Source organism: Solea solea, chromosome 20 (assembly GCF_958295425.1).
Source record: "Solea solea chromosome 20, fSolSol10.1, whole genome shotgun sequence".
NCBI classification, from domain to species: domain Eukaryota; kingdom Metazoa; phylum Chordata; class Actinopteri; order Pleuronectiformes; family Soleidae; genus Solea; species Solea solea.
The window spans coordinates 15,143,036-15,162,679 of record NC_081153.1 but is presented as its reverse complement, the minus strand read 5'-3'; the positions used below and the strand labels follow the sequence as shown (position 1 = coordinate 15,162,679).

The following is a 19,644-nucleotide window of genomic DNA, read 5'->3' as shown; positions in this document are numbered from 1 at the left end:
AAAAACAAGTTTTTAAATCCTGATCGTTTGTAATGCTTATTTTTGCTGAGGAAAAAAAACACTTTTGTTTTGAATTACTGGAGCCTGACAAACATCAAACACAGTAATCAGTGTGTGTATATATATATATATATATATATATATATATATATATAATTTTATACCCCAACATTTATTTGTAACTACTATTTTCTTGCTGTGGATTCGTCTCGCGCACACGTTCTTTTTGCCTTTACTCGGAGGAGGACGCGTCTCTGGCTCGACTCGTGGGAAAATGAGCAAACTGACAGGTTAGATACCATAATTTTTAGGTGAATGATGTGTCAATATTTGGCTATTCCAAAAATATTTAATTTAAACATAAGCTGTTGATAGCTACTTAAATGGTAGCATTTATATCATCTCTGTAGCATTAGCAGCTAATGCACATGAACAAAAATGAAGATTAAAAAAAAGACATAAAACGTGGTGAATATTTATAACACCGTTGTTAATTGCGTGGCAGGAAAGTATAACGACACTTCAAAAGTGTGATCAATAGTAAGCTAGCGTTAGCTGCATTTCAGCTCAGTTTGGCTAATGTTGACGAGAGGTGAATTTTAGAGCTTTAGAAACGACCGTTAACTCGCCCGTCTTCTGTCTGCGCCTTCAGCTGATATGGTTACCTCGTCAGTCACGTAGTAAAACTTTTACTAGTTTGCTTTTTACTAAAAGGCTAGGCATCTATAACACACCTGCCATTTCTCTTTTTTCTTCAACAACAGGACTCAACTTGGAGGACATGCTTAATGTTACTCCACTGGAAGGAGGTAAATTAACTGCTCAGGAAACTGACTTTTAGACGTTTCCAGTGAAACCAATGTATCTTTTTCATGTTTTTCTCAGTTGGACAAACACAGGAGCCTAACGTTGACCAGCTGCTTACTAAGCTAAGGAGGTTTCAGCAAGGTAAAGTCTGACTAATTTGGACTAATTTAATTGATTGTAAAGCAAATTAGGGATAGTTGTGCTTCAGAGTAAAGTCTATAATTTACTTTTCTTCTCATTAATTATAGATATAATTTTGTTGTGTAGTGTTTTAAAAAGCATATGCAGGTATGCGGTTAAAGCATGTACATATATAACAGCGCTATTTGTGGCCCTGTTACTGTATACGTTATCGTCGGTCTGATTGATACCCAAAGAGTAGAGGGGAAATCAGATAATTGTTGTGCCGTACTTCCGCTTTCGTGTTGCACTCGCGACGCTCCTTTGCGATACTTTGATTAATCGACGGTCAGGTTTTATATGTAATGGTTAGTTTATTATTGAACTATGGCGTTAAGGGACGAGTTTTCTAATGACTACGAATCATATAAATATATGTTATGTTCGAGATGCGTTGAATGTAACATGTTAATTGAGCCGGATCGGAATGTGAGAGTCACATCTTGACTTTGTCATCTTTGTGGAGCGTTACTTTCACTTCCGCTGTCGCGTGGACTGTTTTTTTCTCTCGGAAGTTCCGTCTAAAACACATTACAAACACTTTTGTGAGCGCGTGTCGGATGTCATAAGTCAATTAACGGTTTTTATTACAGCTACACATTAAAAATACTAAAGCAGGAAGAAATAAGTTTGATTTTAACATTTGCCAGCGTGCACCAATGACAAGGCAGTACGTGATGACGTTATGTTAATGAGCACACACTTTTTGTAAAGTTTATCAAAAAATAGCAGCGTACAGAACATACATCTTTATAAATGTACTCATCTAGGGACTAGATGTTAAGCAGGAACGCATTAAATTAAAGTTCAGCACCACACGAGGAAGTAAAACCGTGAGAGAGATAGCACTGTCTCTAGATTATAACCGATCTCTGGCCGTTTGAACGGCATCTTCAGTGAGGTACATCCTTACCTGTTACTCCTTCAGGGGAGTATCAGAAAATGATGAATGGGGAGAAATGAGATATGATTATTATCTCCGCTCTGTAGAGAACCGCAACACTCTATGGAGACCCTTCTGATAAGACATGTTTAAAAAATAAAACTAACTCTGTAAGTAATATTTATGTGATGCTATTTAAATCATATTTAAATTTGCAATAAAGTATCTGTGTTACTAGCAATAATCTCAACCATGTTCTCAATGTAAGTGTTCTGTTTTGACTAGATAAATGTTGCATTTGTTACTTCAATACTTAGTCTTTTAGTACAGAACATACATCTTTATAAATGTACTCATCTAGGGACTAGATGTTAAGCAGGAACGCATTAAATTAAAGTTCAGCACCACACGAGGAAGTAAAACCGTGAGAGAGATAGCACTGTCTCTAGATTATAACCGATCTCTGGCCGTTTAAACGGCATCTTCAGTGAGGTACATCCTTACCTGTTACTCCTTCAGGGGGGTATCAGAAAATGATGAATGGGGAGAAATGAGATATGATTATTATCTCCGCTCTGTAGAGAACCGCAACACTCTACAGAGACCCTTCTGATAAGACATGTTAAAAAAAACTAACTCTGTAAGTAATATTTATGTGATGCTATTTAAATCATATTTAAATTTGCAATGAAGTATCTGTGTTACTAGCAATAATCTCAACCATGTTCTCAATGTAAGTGTTCTGTTTTGACTAGATAAATGTTGCATTTGTTGCTTCAATACTTAGTCTTTTAGTGAGTCATATTTGAATTCCATTTTTGTTCTTAAAGATAAAAGAATACTGGAAGAGGAACTTGAGGAGGTCAAATCATTCAGTGACTCTCTGCGAAAAGAGTTGGCAAATTGTAAGATACAAACTCACTCAAACATTTTTGATGATTTCAGTCCATGTATTGTTTTTTACTGAGTTGTTTTGATGTTTTTACAGTACAAACTGAGGCTTACCAACTTGAGGGCATCCACATGGAAAGAGAAGGTAGTTGCTGATGAACAAATTGTACATGTTAAATAAACTGCTTACAGTCCACTACGTATTATGATTGTGTTTGTTTTGATGACCATGGGCAGTTAGTTTTAGTCACTTGTCCCTGTATCAGCTTTTGCAAACAAAAACATGAGTAAATATGAATAACCCAGTGACCACATGAATTCCTAATGTTTTATTCAGAGCTTTGCAGTAAGCTGCAGTTCCAGTTTGAAGATTTGGAGCAGGATTCTGCCAGGTGAGCTCCTCCACAGCAGCCACATCAGTGTGGCTCTGACCAACATGGTTCATCTCCACTTTCCTATGCAACCATGCGTTTATGATGTCTGACACTAGATGGCACTAAGTGTCAGATAAATAGATAGATGGATTTAAAATGGTGAAAGACCGTAATCACTGTGTGTGCCTTTTATAGGCAATTAAACCAGAGCAAGAAAAGTCAGGAAATGATGGAACAGTACAGATGTGAAATCCAGGAATTCAAGCTTAAACACCGGAAACAGAGGTGTCTTAATGGACAGTGCAATCATTTTGTTATCCTTAAAAATGTCACATTTATACTAAAGCCTTTATCCCCTGCAGAATGAAGTTTGAACAGCAACTTCATCAGCTGATAGAGCAGCATAAGAATCTGCACTCCATCTTTGTAAGTGTGTTTCATTTAATATAAAATAAACTGCTGCTTTTGCTTGTCATACATTTTCCCACTACTGAAAATGGTACCGTGACAATGTGACATGATGTTAATTTACTAATTCTTTTGATTACGTAGACTCCGGAAAGGCTCCCAATTGAAATCGAGACCGCTGAGAACAGAAAGCTTCAGCTGGTGTCCGCTGGTAAGTACCCACTCAATTACAACAACTTATCACACATTCTACTGTACGTACATGTGCGATCAAATAATTCCCATTTATGCATTTTTTCAATCATATATTGTTTTCCGTGTCTGGCCCTATTGATGTGGGCTTGTTCTGTGATTCTTGTAGAACAGCTGAAGTTGGCTCAGCTGTACGAGCTCAAGGAGGAGCTTGAAGACGTCGGGAAACAGAAGCAGTCAGGTACAGCAGCTGCAGATACTCCTCAGCAGTAAATCTACATATGCAGTACTTGTTTTGGACCATCAGGGGTTCAAGTCCCATGCTTTCCTCTCAGCTAGAAGCACTATGAACACTTTGAACCACCTTATTTTGTCAGGAGAAAGTCTTAAATCCTAGTTTTTGAATTCAGTAAAATAAGAACATGAATTAAAAGTAACCAAAATTTTACTCAGAACTTGCTGATGTATACCGTGGACATCAAACTTCAATGTTCTTTCTTGACCTCTCCAAATAAGCCACCTATTTCTGAGTGCTTGGCTGGTTTGATCCACTTGTTAGTTTGTTCATATTAACAGTTCTGTAAGGCATGCACTTTTTAAATGATCCAGTAGACTGTATTTATGAAACGTGAAATACTTAAATGCTTTTCTTTTTTTTTTCAAAATAAGTAAATATAGTCGTAGAATCCTGTTAATTTTCACATTATATTTTTACTGATATGATATAAATGTGTTCATATATTTAAAAATAGAGTTTATGTGTTTTGTAAATAGGGTCTTAGTTCATGGATCTTTAAGAACATACAAATACAGTGATCTAGTACAATATCCATAGCTACTTCATACATTTGACAGCCACAGTTGAGTTTTAAAGAGATTTAATAAAACACTTTTTGCAGTATTACATATACAATGTAATACTCTGAGGTTTTCTTTAAAAAAAAACAACAACAAAAGACAGCATGTTTACCCTGTACAACTGATTTCCCCCTAATTAATGGCAGTTACTTTTTACAGCCAAGACCACATGCTTGCGTTAATTAAAATAAAAAATAAAAAATTAGCATAAGGCACGTTGATAGTACAAGAAGAGTGGTCATAATCAAGTTAATTAAGAATATCAACAAGCTCTTATTTTACATAAATACTGTATGTACAATATCGTCTTGCATAGAAAAGAGTTAAACCCCTTAAGTGTTCTCCAAATTTTTTTTTGATTTACTTAAAAGCATAAAAAAATGGTCTGATGTCCTGTCTCACTGTCAGCGCAGGAACGGTACCATAAAACTAAATCTTTGGTGTAAAAGTGAAGACCAACAAAAGAGTTTGAAGTCCTTTACAGGGCGTAGTTCTCAGAAGTTGAAAGTCTTATGTAAGATGACATGGCCCTGTTCCAGTATGCAAATGTACCTGTATTGTCATTCCTCCTTTCCCTTAAGAGGTGATGACTAATTTAAAGGACCAGCAAGTAATAAAAAAGTGAGGCATGTTATTGAATGTTTCTTAAAAGTGCATTTTTACACTTTTTCAGGTCAGCTATAAATCATGAGTATTTACACTGGATAAGTGAAGGATCAGTGCTTTCCTTTTTACCCCTTACTACTTTGAGGCTTCCTCTCTGAAGGGTTACTTGACACTTTCAACCCTGAGAAGTGGGTCCACACCTTAATAGAAAGGTACATAATGCTCTCTTGAGAGGATAAAGTTCACCAGAGGCTCAACTTTCAATCAAAACTACTAACTGCTGCTGCTTCTGCATTAGATTCACACATTAGTAAACACATGCTCTCACTTTCGGATTAAGTATCATCATATTCACATATTTGCTTTCCACTCTGCATTATTAGTTGCCCTTTTCAGTTTTTGGCACACTGGGAATCCACTTCAGTCCAAATTTTACTTACACCAAAAAGACATATTCAACACTGCTACTATACTATACATGTGCAGCGAATTACTTTATTTTTTAAATTTGTTTGGTTTTTGTGTGAGTGCCGTGTCTGCTTTTCCATGGACCGTCTTTCCCTCTAATCACGTTCGTACAAGCTAATTTGTTGAAAAGCTGCCCTACCTTCTTTGGGTAGGTGAAACACCAGCCCATGTAGCCAGTGTGCAAGTGGGGACTCTCTTCTTTCTCACCATATACGGTAAAAGTTGTTTCCAGGTCTTGGCAAATGGGCACATTCCAAACTCAGTGACTTTTCTTTTATTTTCAATATGTTATACAGTCTTTTTTTTTTTTTTATACAGTCTTTTCAAGTTTTATTACTTGTTGTGAAAATCCAGGAGAGGCTGCAGTGTTGAGCCACAGAGGTACTTTGACAGTGTCGCTGGCATAAATGGACAATGAGTCTTTTGATCATCTTGCATAAATAGTTTCCATTTAAAAGGCCGCTCCTCCATCTTCCATTAACCCAGGCTATTCCCCATCTGTTAACAGAACAACAGGGATGACAGTGAATGAAACAGAGTATCAACAGGGAACAGGTTTAAGGACTGCTTTGCTTAGTGAAACTAACCAATATATGAGCAAACGTAAAGAAAAACTCAGGTTGGTTGTACTGACTCATGATAAAAAGGATTTTCGCCACTAAGCAAAAGGCTTGTCAAATAAAATCTATGCCTGCTTATGTCCATGATATCTAAAGCCTATATTAGCCATGTTATCTTGCTGCGAGACAGCATTTTTCCTGGCTGGAAAGTGACATCTGTAAACCACACACTCTCCCACACCAAAGTTCATATACAAAATCAGTGTTTTTTTCCTGTGTTTAACAGCTGCTGGTCTTTTGCTGCCTTCTATAGTAAATTAGTGTCACTGAGGTAAGTCTGAACAAAGGACTTCTAACACTGAGGTCACAAAATAAACGTAATCTCCAGTTCTTCATGGACTTATAGAAGCAACACAAAAGGCTGTCTAACAGTGAGAGAAAGTGGCAAACGTATTCTTAAGATATCATAGACTTAAAATTGTGTGGATCTAATATGGTGAGCCTTTTGTTAAGAGGCTAAAATCAGTTTTATTCTTGTGTCCTCGCTGGTAGCCATGATTTCAGGGAGGGCAAGTATCAGGTTTTATCCACACGGAAACAGAACTTTTCCCTGAAACTTACAATCTTTTTGTTCCTTAAACATTTTCTGTAAACACAGCATTGTTTCAAGAAATGTCATCATCCCTTACGAAACCCCCAAAAATGACTCTTAATGCTGTACTACATATACCAGGCCTGTATTTGATGCTGTAATGCTGCCACAGAAATACACCAATAATTGAGAAGACGTGGAGCATGTGCATAAATCTTCGAATAAGTTTGCATTAAAATGACAGCAACAGACTTATATAGTCTCTCGTTCTCAGGTGTACCGGCCATCAGCCTGCTTACCAATAACTACAGCACACTGATGGCCTGCCCAGTGACATCAGCACTGATTATGTGTCAGTACCTCAATAAAACCACACTTCAAAAAACCTGAAATATCCCTTTAAGCTCCATTTAAAGTGGTACAAGAATATCTGACAAAGATATGCTGTATGTAGATATAAAACATTGAACATTAGCTGGTCCACCAAAATTTATTTTCACAGCTTAAAAGCTGCCACTATGTCAAACATTCATTTGCTGTTTTTTGAGAATAAAAACTACTTTGAATTAAACAAAAATGTCTATAATTACATATAAAAACTAATTATAATAACTGAAATAATTACTCTTGATTCTAAACAAATCTGGCTCAGAACATGGCAAAAACATTTGTTCTCACATCTTAAATGTAATGTATACTCGACAAGTGTCCATGACTGTAATTGACTAGAATTTGGTCTATATTTTAAAAATCTGCCTTTACTATCTCTCGTCTACACAGCAAACATCATCCTTGAAGTGATAAACTACCTCAAAGCGGCTGTAGACCTTCTTCTCCTTCCTCAGACTCTCTATCCTCTTCAGGAGTCCCTCCCGCTCCTGGATGTTTCCTGTTGGTCGCAGAAATCGATTCTTCTTTATGGAGTTGTTTCTGTCCAGCCCCCTTTCCCCAGCGTCAACATCTCTGTCTGCTCCCGTTTCTTCCCGCTCTATTCGGTTTTTCTGGCTGTTGGCTGAGATCTGCTCCAGAATGACTTTGGTGTCATCTCGTAGGTTGCTATTGAACAAAACAGAGCTGCTCGGTGCCTGGTATCTGGATGACCCTGTCAATGTCTTGTGATTGGCTGTGGTCTGATCGGTATTAGTAGATCCTGTATCTTTAGCTGATGAACTCTGCTTTATGCTAGGCTCTTCTGCAATCTCTTTGACCACATTCATGCCCCTATCATCTCCTGAGTTTTTCTTCTCTTTATCCTTTGGCCCAAGGAATCCCTTTAGCCTCTGAGTCTGCTTCTTCAAGAAGTCGATTGTCTTACCCTCACCCTTGCTTTCTCCCAGTGTGTTGATGGATGTGCTTGATCCCATAACTTTTTGATGTCCTTCCCTAGAATCATCATGTAGGAGAGTTGAGGAGCTATAAGAGCGGCTCTTTTTCATTTCACTCTTCTCTGCGTCTGTAGCGTCTGTGGTCAGAATCTCCTCATCACAAGAGATGCGACGGGGATTCAGTCCTTTGAACTTCAGCTGATCCTTCTTGAAGAGCTTAGGTGAAGGAAGAGGCTTTAGAGACTTGAATATATCTTTCTTTTGGCCCTCTGTGGCATGCTCTTCTTTTTGAGGTTGAGATGTCTCTGAAGACTTCAGGAAGCTGATGGATGGCTTGGAGTGGAGAATTGGTGGTTTAGAGGAACCAACTGAGGGTCTGCGAGTTAGCTCTGCCAGTTTGGAGGAGATGTCTGTCTTCTTTAGTTCAGGTTCTGTTGACGTGACAGTGACAGTTGGGACTTTAGCAGTCATACTGATGAGAGGGGGTTTATCAGAAAGGTCTGGCTTTTTTTCAGCAGGTTCTGGGCCTTTTAGTGTTGACTCTGTCTCAATTTTAGAGGCTTTTCTCTTGGCCGCCAATTCTTTGAAATACTGCAGTCGATTAGCTGGGTCATTCATATTCAAAGATGTAGATGATGTTGTGACTTCAGATTTTTCAACACTTGTTGTTAATGTTGTTGTCTTTACTTCTTCGTTTGTTTTCTGCGGCCCCTCCTTTCTTTTAATTTCATCTCTCAATCTAATCTCCCTTTCCTCCTCAAGGCGCATTTTCTTTTGTTTTTCTTCTTTCTCTTTTTCTTCTTTCTCTTTCTCCTCCCTTTCTTTCTCTTTCTCTTTTTCCTCAGCTTTCCTCCTCCACTCAAAAGGCTCACGAGACAATGACCTCCTCTTTTCTAAGATCTGGGCAACGATTGAGGAAGTGCGCCCTGTATCTAACTCCTCATCTTCCTCTGTGGCAGTTCTCAAACCTAGGCTTCCACTGTGCATCTCTGCCTTGGAAGATGAGAATATAAGTGAAGAGCGGAGACGAGAGCTACGTTGAAGGAGTGGGTTTATACGTGAACGGAATGATTCATGTTTAGTCAAGAAGCGTTCTGGAGCCTCTGTCGTCTCCACATCTACACCCACCTCCTTTGTTGCACCTCTCTCTGAATCTCTCTCTCTTTCTTTTTCCCATTCCATTTCCCTCTCTTTTTTATCCAGCTTCAAGTCACTGACTGAGGGAAGCAGATCCTTGTTTGGGGCAGAGTCTTTGTTGCTGCTCTCCGGTAATTTGGGCTTTCCAAACCGGGGTCTCAAGATATCTGGTCTGGGCTTTGCAGGAACATTAGGCGGGTCTTTTGTTCCAAAGCGAGGACCTGAATTTTCAGCAGCTGTAGGCTGTTGAGCTGGTGCAGGATCTTCAAATGCATCAGGCCCTAAAGGCTGAGTCAGACCTTCCTCTCCACTGTCGTCATATGTGCTAAGATATGAGTGGATTCTCCAACTCCTTAGGCCTTGCCTGACACTTGCATCTTGTTCATGCTGTTGGTCAGATTGTTTGAGCAACTCTTTCTTCTCTGGTGGGTGCGGCTGGGTAGGTGAGCAGGCATAAGACTGACCTAATGTTGGCCTTTTATTGGAGGAACCTCCTCCATATCTCCCAGCTATTGGAGCTACTTGGTGTCCTTCAGGTCTACTCAAGTCTTCAGATGAGAAGTCTTGGCCGTAGATTCCAGGAGGAGGCTCCAGATCCGACCGATAACTGGAATCTGAATACTGGTCAATGGGGAGGTGTGGAGGACGACCTCGAAGTCTGTCGTAGTGTCCGTGGCCAGAACCTGGCCCGGGACCATCACTGTAGAAATGACTAGCTTGGGTCTGCTCCCTAGAAAGAAAAAAAACATGATCAGTAATTAAAATAGTTTTGGTAATTCAAATAGTTAAAGCATTAACAGGTTAACTACCTGTAAAAATCTGTCTCATCCAGATTATTCATGACTCTCTGCTTCATGTATTGCCTTGACGATGTGTAGTTTTCCTGGGTTCCCTCTGCATAGCTGTGTCTCTGGAAGCCACTAGTACTCATGTCCATCTGCCGGGACACTATGGATCGCCCCTGCTCCAGGAAGGACTGCTGCAGACGAAACTGTTGCTGGGAATACTTCCCAATAGTAATTCCTGCCCCAGGTTCAACTGTGTGACGATATGGGTCGTTCCTCCGGAAAGGAAGTGCAAGGTTGCGATCAGTTTCTCCGTAGGGGAAGGCAGAGGGAATCTCAGGCTGCCTTCGGTAACCTATGGGGTTACGCAAAGACTGGGTCCTCTTCAAACCAAACTGACCACCTAAATAAGAACTGGTGCTACTGGTATCAGAGAGAGCAAGTGTTGCATCTGACGGATCAATGACTAGAGGCTCTGACTGAGCATAGAGGATGCGGAACTCTTCATCGAAGGTGGTGACCAGCTCACCAAGGAAGAGGTGGGCAATGCAGCGGTGGATCTTCTCATAGGACCACATGAAACTAGAGAAATATGTTTTGTTAATGGGATGAATGACATAGTAATCATGGAAATTAAAGACACTTATAATTAGCACTGTTAAATGACTCACCTATAATTCCCACTGAGGACAGCCCTGCAGTCAGCCAATAGGAAACGATCTTTCAACTGTCCCTTGAATGATTTCCCATTCCGGCAGCTATAGGTTATTCCTGCCACAGTCCTGACACGCATCGTCTGTAAAAATGTAAATGTATCCATTTCATGGACACGTAAAAGCCTTTGTGAAAATGAAGTGTTCTAGAGGAAGTAAGTACATTAACAATAAATGTAGACTGATACCGGAGTTCTTGCCCACACATTTGGGTGAAGGTGCAAATGTAATGTAAAGGAAAACTCACGTGAATTAAGTCCAGGTTGACTTTAAAGTTCATGACCATCGACACAAAGTGATGGGCGTCCTGTTCGTCCAGTAGAATGTAAACAGGAACGTGTCGTCCTGCCGCTTCCAAGAGGTCAGCAAAAATGTCAACATCTGTGAACATGTCCATCACCACAGCAATAACCTGGAACAAAACAGAAAAGACCAATTTAGTATAACATGATCATCATTTCGTGGCCATGCCCTAGTGTCTGTTGGCTAACAGAATTGGAATTTGAAGGAACCTTTGTGGTGGCAGCTGTGTATTGACTTTATCAGCAAAACACCATTATGCTTTTAAAAAGCACGCTACAGTGCATGTTGATGATACATAATGGATGCAGGGTTCTTCTGAAAGAGTCTAAATTAAGTAGTATATTTATTTTAATAAATGTTATATTAAAAAAAACCTGACTCCTCCTAGAGTTACCTTCAGACAAGTTATAAAACTGAGTCAGTCAACAAACTGCATTTTTGTTCAAAGTAACTTCCGCCCTTGTAACTGATGAACAAAACCTATCCACAAAACATCAAACATCAAAGATTCACAACAGCCCAGTGTTTTTGTTCAAATTTCAGCAGCAAAAAAAACAACAGGCCTTTTTAAGGACTGTGAAACTGGTTATCTTACAGCTCATCTTTGCAGCAACACCCTACAGGTGCCCCAATACAGCATGGTGAGAAAAAAAGACAAACAACAAAATAAACTGGTTGGTTAGGGTTCATCCTACAGCAAACAAAACATTAAAGGAACACATTTTCAGACTTTAACCTAATTTGTGTTGGTTTGGGATTAACTGGACAGAAAGTGAAAACAAAAAAAAATCCAGTCATTCCTCTTGTAGTAAGGACACCACAACTGTGAGCAGCTGCTGAATGGGACAAAGGTTAGATTTGATTTAAGACTAAAACGACTCTTCTTTTTAAATGTAATATTGAATTTTTTCTGTTTTAAGCAATATAATGTAGATAAATCGCTATTGAATTCATGGTATAGTAAGATTAACGACTTGTATCTCTCAGAATCAGTCTGTCCTCCATAGACATGTTGTAACATTGAGACAGATATTATCTTCTAATTGAACAGATAGAAATAAAGTACAGGCCCACAGAACTAACAGGTTTGACTGCCTTTAAAGTTATACGTTTAAGTATTTTATTAATTTAGCAAAAAAGTCAGCCAAACGGCGGAGTAGTGGATAGCGCTGTTGCCTTTCTACAAAAAGACCCAAATTCATGACCTGGTAGGAACAAGGGTCTTTGTGCATGGAGTTTCCATGTTCTCCCTGTGTGTGTGCGACTGTAGGTGTGAATGTGAGAGTGAATGCTTGTTCGTCTCTGTGTATTTGCCCTGTGATTAACTCCGCCTTTCTGTGTTAGCTGGGATTGGTTCCAGTGACCTGTGACCCTCATGTTGAGGATAATGCGGTAGACAATAGATGGATAGATGGAAAGCAAAAACTCAGTCTGTGAAAGGGAGCAGTGGCAGAGCTGGCAGACGCAGATAAAAAGTCAGATTAAACTAACACTGAGATAGCATTTCCCACAAATGGACTAGGGAGCGTTTATCTCAACTTGTTGGTCTTTTTTCTTTCTGTTGTATGTATTTTTTTTATAGAAGAGATAACACTTGGTTTGTTACAGTACACACTGATGGGGTTACTCATGAGTAAGAAATGGAAATTTACAACATTGCGTTGCGTTTCCCACCTATCCATTTGAGTACACACGAGAAAGTACACATGCCTATTCACAGCATTCTACAGCATTAAGTAGGGCTCAGTGATTTGGGTAAACTATCTAACTGCAAGACAAGATGGATCATTACCAAAGGACTATATATATAAATGTGTATGTATGTATATATATATATATATCTATATATATGTATCTATATATATGTATATATATATATATATAAATATATATATATATATATATATATATATATATATATACATACATATGTATGTATGTATGTATGTGTGTATATATATATATATACATAAATATATGTATGGTGGTATATATACAACATATATATATATATACACAAATACATAGATATATATACACACAAATACATAGATATATATGTATATATATATATATACTCTAATGCAAGGATGAGAAGTTATAGATATGAATTATTTCTAACAAACATTCATAACACTAATAATTGGAATAGAACGATCAACTGAATAGCAGACGTTTCAAATTCCTAATCGCATTGTTTCAAACTGCAACTGTGATTTGACAGAGTACAAAACATATTGTATTTGTACATTTACAAACATGACTTGCGTTGATCTCATCTTCTGCCGCCATGTTTTTTTTATCAGGACTACCTTTTGAAAGCAAACAGGAAATGCAAGTCTAACACATCTCCCTCCCTTTTACTCACATGACGTGCATTCTTGATGAGTCTCCTGGCCTGCTCCTTGATGGACGGCATGTCTGGGTCAGAGGGGTTGACCAGAGTGGTGACTTCTGTCGGCCCAACGAAGCTGTGCTGTGGCAACGGCCAGCCCAGGTCCAGACCGGGGGCAGCCAGGTCGGACTGCATCGGCCAGTAGGTGTCAGATGAGCCATCAACCTCATGACCTCCCTCAAGATATGTCAACTCTGGAAGACCGGAGGCCTGACTGGGCACCTGGATTGTGGACTTGATGTGTTCAATTTCTGTCTGCGACAGGAAGCTGACCACATCTGCAGTCTGGAGGAACTCAAAGTAGCCCTGGTGTTTATGGGAGACACATTCACATTAATTACATCTTGAATTCAAATCAGAATACTTCACCACAGAAAACCGCAGTCTTACCTGAATGTCATTTTCTATGAGCGCATCAATAGCCAGACGGTACTCCTCACGGTAGTGCGGAGGCAGGTAGTTGGGATCAAGGGGGTTATCGCCAATGGACGAGCTCTGAGATCGGTGCGCCATGTTCAGCTGTGAGGGAGGAGGAGGAATTTGATTCTGTATAGAAAACACCAAAAAAGAAAGGTTTAATGCTTTTGTAGCTGCACTATACTGTATACTGCATACTGGACAATGCTAGGAACTGGCTGGTTTACCCATCCAAAATGTTATAGACACATTTTCTTTTGTCACAAGTCATATTTTTATATCTTTAAAAAGTGGTTTCCCACCCATATAAAAAGCTGCTGTAGACAACCCCCCTATCCTCCACTCATGATATACAATAGTCATCCATCCATTTTCTACTGCTTTATCCTCCATAGGAAGCCTGTGTCATAAATTTAACAAGCACACATTTTAAATGAACACGCCTCTACCAGCATCTGCTTACCCTCCAGCCAGGATTAATTTTTAACTTTTTCATTGTCATTAATATCATCCAAATATAAAGTAAGAAAATGATCACTTAAGTAAAAATAACTTACAATAGTGATACAATATATGGATGGTAATTGGACAGTATTAAAGAATACAATTTTCAATCTAATAAGTCGGATTTTTGTTGCTTATTGTGCATCTTCTATTTTATTTCTCCCGTTGCTTTCTGGTGTCACAGTGTGTATTAGACTGTAACGTAAAGTTAACTTCAGCTCTTATTTACGGCATCACACAATGAACTATCCTGTTTGTTGTAGAGACTAACTGAGAAATCTGTTGACAAAAGTAAGAACAAATAAAAACAACAGGATATGGAACATGCAGAGAGAGAGAGAGAAGAGAATGAAGAGAGCCAAGTGAAAGAAAAGGCATGTGTGAGTGAGAGGTGGGAACGGCACAAGGAGGTGTAACGACAGGTTCTTTCATATCTTAGATTGGGTAACTCCTCATTCTGGTGCGTCATGCTTCAAGTTGCTACTCAGGCCACATCACGAGCAAATCTGTGTGTGTGTGTGTTATAGCCAGCAAATGGATTTAGGAGAGTTCGATGAGTAAGCGGTTAGTTATGTCATGACATGAAAAGACTTAAACTTAAATCAAATCAGTGAAAGGACCATTGTTACACAACAGTTTGAAAATGTTTGATTACTCAGGTGAAAAGACGACGGCGAGAAGAGTTTGGATCAGATGTGGTACGACTTCTGTATACACATAATAATCTCACAACGCCATCTCTACTCAAGAGTCAAAGTCCCAGTCAGAGGAAGCAAAGACAACCATCTTTTACAAGCAGAAAATCACAAGAGGATTTTGACAGCTAGTTCATATAATTCTTATGATTAATTGATGAATATCAATTCATCTTTTGAGAACTGTGATATAAATATGAACAATTTTCCTCAGAAAAGCAGCAAATATTTTCTAAAGGAGATCTGTTCTTTTCAGTCGAATTTGTACTTAATGTTGATTCATCTTGAATAATAACAATGGCTGGTTCTGTGTACATGTTTGCCTTTCATTACTTGACATTTGTTAATTGTTGTGTGGCTAACCTGATACCAAGAGAGAAAGTAGATCTTGATGACATTTGAAATTTGGTTTGTTCATTCAGTGGTTCAGTTTCAACACCCGACACGTGTTATGTCTTATCAGAAATGTTACGACAGAGAACCACAGGACATATGTTCCTCACCTTCTCATAAGAGCCAATCATGTACTAAGCATTGTTGAACCGAAACAACTGCACATTTGGTGCTAGTCATTTTGCCTTTACAGTCGCAGCCTGTACCAAAGAAGACTTTTTGGAACATGAGCAACATTTTCCTGAGGAGTTTATGGTCTCAGCTGTTAGTTTCAATCTTGTAAATTATGCTCCATTTAGAGGAAAACAGATGATACAGCACAGCACACATGGGTGGACACCAGTGTGATTGACAGTATCATCCAATAGGAGTCCGAAGTCTGTGAATTTCCGTTTGCAAAAAACTGTCATGGCACCAGTCTCCAGGCTTCAAAACAAGTGTTCATTGTGCAACCAGGAGACTACATCCATATTTTTAATGTGCCATTGACCATTAAAAAACCTAGTTGTGGCTTTCGACCCATTCCCCCAACTTAATTAGTGTGATGAGATGCACATATAAGGTCTTTGGTGTTATGAGCCAACAAGGACAAGCTCTCATTGATATTTAATGTGGTCATGACAGCTGCATACTGTACTGTATGTTGGTCATCTGTTAGGTTAACAAGAGCTGGAACACGACCAAACGAACACACTCAACTTTTTACGCTGTACATCGCAGCATTTAGTGAAAACAGGAACGTGCCTCTGACCATGTAAATACATCACGATGAAAATCCTAGGAGCAGTGTTTGACTGACAGTCCGACTGCATAATCAAAGGGAGTGTAGCCCGGGGGCTCAGGGTAGGGTGAGTAGGGTGAGTACCTGTTTTAAAAATGCGTGTGACATATTTCCTGTACACTTTGGTAACAATTAGTGGTCTCACATGTGCCTAAGTCCTGACCTGCAATCATTGGGAGAACCTGGTTTACTTACAAGTGAGTCACAGCGCTGCCTCGCCTGCAGGGACACTGTTCTGTGGTGACTCATCTGCAGCATGGCAAAATGGCTGACATCCTGTTTCCCTACTCATTTCTAGCCTTTGCGGTGTGCTGTTCCTCTTCCAAAGTTCCGTGGTGGTCAGGGAGACGCACTGTGCTTGCGCCAAGTTTCTAAAAATCACAAATTCTTTGATACTTTTAGTTTTTGTTCCTTTAAAGAAATAGTCCTATGGAATTTACTAAAGTAGCCAAAGTGCACACAATGTCTGATCGTATAAGGGGAGGTTAAATTATTTTTATACAGTTTTATTGAGCTGTTCAGTATGCCGCAGGTTTTAACAGTTTCCAAAGTTGCCCTCTCTGACTGACAGACTCAATTTGTTCATATGTTTGGTTTTTCAAATTGAATATGAATGATGATTGTATTGCCTGTCTTTTATTTTATCCAACCTGTGGATACTTGGTGATGATTGTCTAGCATGTGTTGCTTTGTAAGTATTGTGTTATAATGTAGTAAATCTTTAGTTAAATATAAATAGTGGGTTGGTCGGCTCACGGTGGTGTGTTTTGCTTACATTCCTCTTTTTTCTTTCTTTTGTTGTAGGAAATGTGTGTCAGTCCTATATGCGTTTCCCTTTACCTCTACGTGAACACTGTAGACTGACAGGAAGAAGACTCAGGTACAAATGGACTAATTAACCCCAAGGTGAATATGAGCAACTGTAAGTGGGTGAATCAAGAGCACAGCAGCACTAAACAGAGCCCAGCGGCATCTGATTCACCCTCCTCACCCGTGGGCCTGAGCAGAATGAAGCAACAGAAGAATAGCTCGACGTTAGAGGCATGACAGACTTTCTCCTCCTCACCTGGCAGACTGGAAGGATATTCAAACAAACACCACTGCTTTGTTTGTTGTTATAGAAACCACAGCAAGAATCAAACTGTAGAAAATGACACATGATGATGGAGATTCACCACCCCCCCCCCCGTTCCTCCTTTCGTTATTAAACTGTTCCGTTGCCTACACACAGGGATCAGCCTGCCCTGAATGCACCGTAAACAAAGCCAGTTTGAAACACTAAACCACCACAGGCAGGCAGCTATTACAGGCAGATAAATTCAATATTGAGATGTGCTCGAATGTTTGCTCACTCAGCGTGTAAACGAGTTCATTCTCCGCATTCCTGCATGAAGACATGAAGACTTGACACGAGAAGAGCTGAGAGTGGGAGACAGTTCTGTCTCGACATGTGAATCAAGAGAAATTGACCCGAGGAGCAGCCAATTATTAAAGTCAAACTCCCAAAAAGAACAGTTTTCTCCACTCTGTCTCTGGCTTCTGCTCTGTCACGTGCATGTATGCAAGTATCCAAACACACCTCACTAAACAAACACTTAGATCAATGTGGCATACCTCCTCGCTCGATTCATTTTGTGTGATAATTCAGCGAGTGAGAAAAATACCTGAAAACAGGTTTGGAGGGAAGAGCCAGTAAGCCGCTGAAGCTCCTGTCAGGACCTTTCAGTGGTATTTTGTGTCAGATGAGCACACACACACACAACCATAGATAGATAAGAGCAAACACAGAGAAATGCTTGTGTCTCTGTTTATCATCACACCTCAGTGCGGACGTTGAATGCCACACAAAAGACAACTCAAGGTCAGCTGGATGTATACCACACTGTGACAACACACAGCAAGCGTGTGTCCTCCCTTTTTTTTATGAACTGTGCTTTTACACAGCAGCACTGCAAGAAAAACAGGTCCACTGAGGTCCTCTAAGTTTTTCCAAATGCCTTAATGTCTGCTGTGGTCATCTAGAGCGGAAAACCAGACAGTGTTCCTACATTATTAAAAGAAACAGTGCTCATATGTGAAATACAACACCTTCGACCCCTTGTAACATATACAACGCAAACAAACCTATGAATGGGATGCAGCCTTGGCTATAAGGCGAGTGTGAATAGAAGCCCACATGCAATGATGCACCATAAAAAAAAAGCTGGCACTGAAAACTTTCCCCCTCAAATTATAACCACATGCTTGGATTTTTCTGTGCAGTGACGCGTTGGAACAAATTTGGGCAAAGACTGTAAAAGTTAATTTTAAATCGGCTTGTTTCTTGCTTCCACTGACAGCGCACAATAAATGTTTATCAGAGCCTATAGGAGACCAATGTCCACAAGAGGATAGGATGAGTGGAGGTGGACTGGCTCAGCAAACACAGCTGTATGATTACAAGGTGAGAGACGTATATTATTGTACATTACCTCACCAAATATCTTTAAATTAGAGGGATCTCAAGTTGTGTCATACAAAGCATCCTGCAACCAGGCCTGTAAAAATGTCTGTGCCTTTTCAAGTGCAATTTAGCACCCAAGGCCCCTTCTTCAGTACAACCCAGACAAAGCCCTTCACTGTCTGCAGCCATGCCATTCTCCAAATGCTTGTTTTTCTCTCCCGTCAATGTCTTCAAAGGACTGGAAAGAGAGTGGCCCAGTTTGTCGCAGCCAGCCAACATGGAGCCTTCTGTGTGTTCAGGGCAGTTTCAACAACACTCATCGAGTTCTGCAATATAAAACTTTACCCTCTATTTAAAAGAAAGCTGCTGCTAAGAGAGAAACAAACCTGCATTTCATGAAATGGAGCAATACACAGGAAAGGCCAGCACATGATTAGAAGACAGTCACACAATCAAATAGACAGTAAAACAGATAAGTGCTTCTTCAGACAGATCTCAACAGAATAGCCTACATAGACAGAATGAAAAGGATTGGAATAGAATAGAATAGTGTTAGTGTAATGTTTGTATAGGTCAAGACAGAATAGCCTTTATGGATAACATTAAATGAAATAGAATAGACAAAGATATAGCTACAATAGAATGAAACAGACTAGCATAGAACTGGCTAGTGTAGAGTGTAGCAGAAGTTGTTAACAGGTCTTTGTCCCAGGTTGCATGTGGGCTGTCTTAATTTCCACTCCGTACCTCCTAACTTTGCTGCAGAACGTGTCTCGTCTCTTCTCTTCTCTTCTCTTTGTTGTTGTAGTTGTTTTTTAAATAAACCGTATCGAGAGAACCTCAGTGTCGCCTTCTGTGGTGAAACTGCCGCTGTGCGTCTCCTACATTCCTCTGACTGGATTTAAAAACTCCACTTCATAATAAAAAAAAAGTA

The 19,644-nt window shown here is 39.5% G+C and overlaps 2 protein-coding genes and 2 non-coding genes across 8 annotated transcripts; 3 read left to right on the top strand and 1 right to left on the bottom strand.

Annotated features, from left to right (window-relative positions):
• Positions 1-160: 160 nt before the first annotated feature.
• Positions 161-17,661, top strand: si:ch211-199g17.9 (uncharacterized protein LOC108180085 homolog). 4 transcript variants are annotated; one of them, XM_058618729.1, is made up of 11 exons: positions 174-290; positions 765-809; positions 886-948; positions 2,701-2,775; positions 2,859-2,906; positions 3,099-3,153; positions 3,331-3,420; positions 3,498-3,561; positions 3,688-3,754; positions 3,905-3,976; positions 17,072-17,661. In XM_058618729.1, the coding sequence occupies exons 1-11, from the start codon at positions 275-277 to the stop codon at positions 17,164-17,166; spliced, it is 690 nt and encodes a 229-aa protein (XP_058474712.1). In that variant the 5' UTR covers positions 174-274; the 3' UTR covers positions 17,167-17,661. The 4 variants fall into 4 exon arrangements, with proteins under 4 accessions (XP_058474715.1, XP_058474712.1, XP_058474714.1 ...); XM_058618731.1 differs by lacking the exon at positions 174-290 and adding an exon at positions 372-668; XM_058618730.1 differs by lacking the exon at positions 174-290 and adding an exon at positions 372-677.
• On the top strand, positions 1,878-2,010 carry LOC131448004 (U8 small nucleolar RNA). The gene has a single exon (XR_009234134.1). It is a non-coding gene; the product is annotated as a U8 small nucleolar RNA (small nucleolar RNA).
• Positions 2,352-2,484, top strand: LOC131448002 (U8 small nucleolar RNA). The gene has a single exon (XR_009234132.1). It is a non-coding gene; the product is annotated as a U8 small nucleolar RNA (small nucleolar RNA).
• fam83hb (family with sequence similarity 83 member Hb) lies at positions 4,597-19,580 on the bottom strand. Of its 2 annotated transcripts, XM_058618727.1 has the most exons (8): positions 19,458-19,580; positions 13,868-14,023; positions 13,451-13,783; positions 11,027-11,191; positions 10,738-10,862; positions 10,091-10,648; positions 7,629-10,011; positions 4,597-6,165 (listed from the first exon to the last, which is right to left on the bottom strand). In XM_058618727.1, exons 2-8 carry the CDS (start codon positions 13,988-13,990, stop codon positions 6,145-6,147), a joined length of 3,708 nt encoding a protein of 1,235 aa, XP_058474710.1. In that variant the 5' UTR covers positions 13,991-14,023; positions 19,458-19,580; the 3' UTR covers positions 4,597-6,144. The 2 variants fall into 2 exon arrangements, with proteins under 2 accessions (XP_058474710.1, XP_058474711.1); XM_058618728.1 differs by lacking the exon at positions 19,458-19,580 and having other exon boundaries at positions 13,868-14,181.
• Positions 19,581-19,644: the final 64 nt, after the last annotated feature.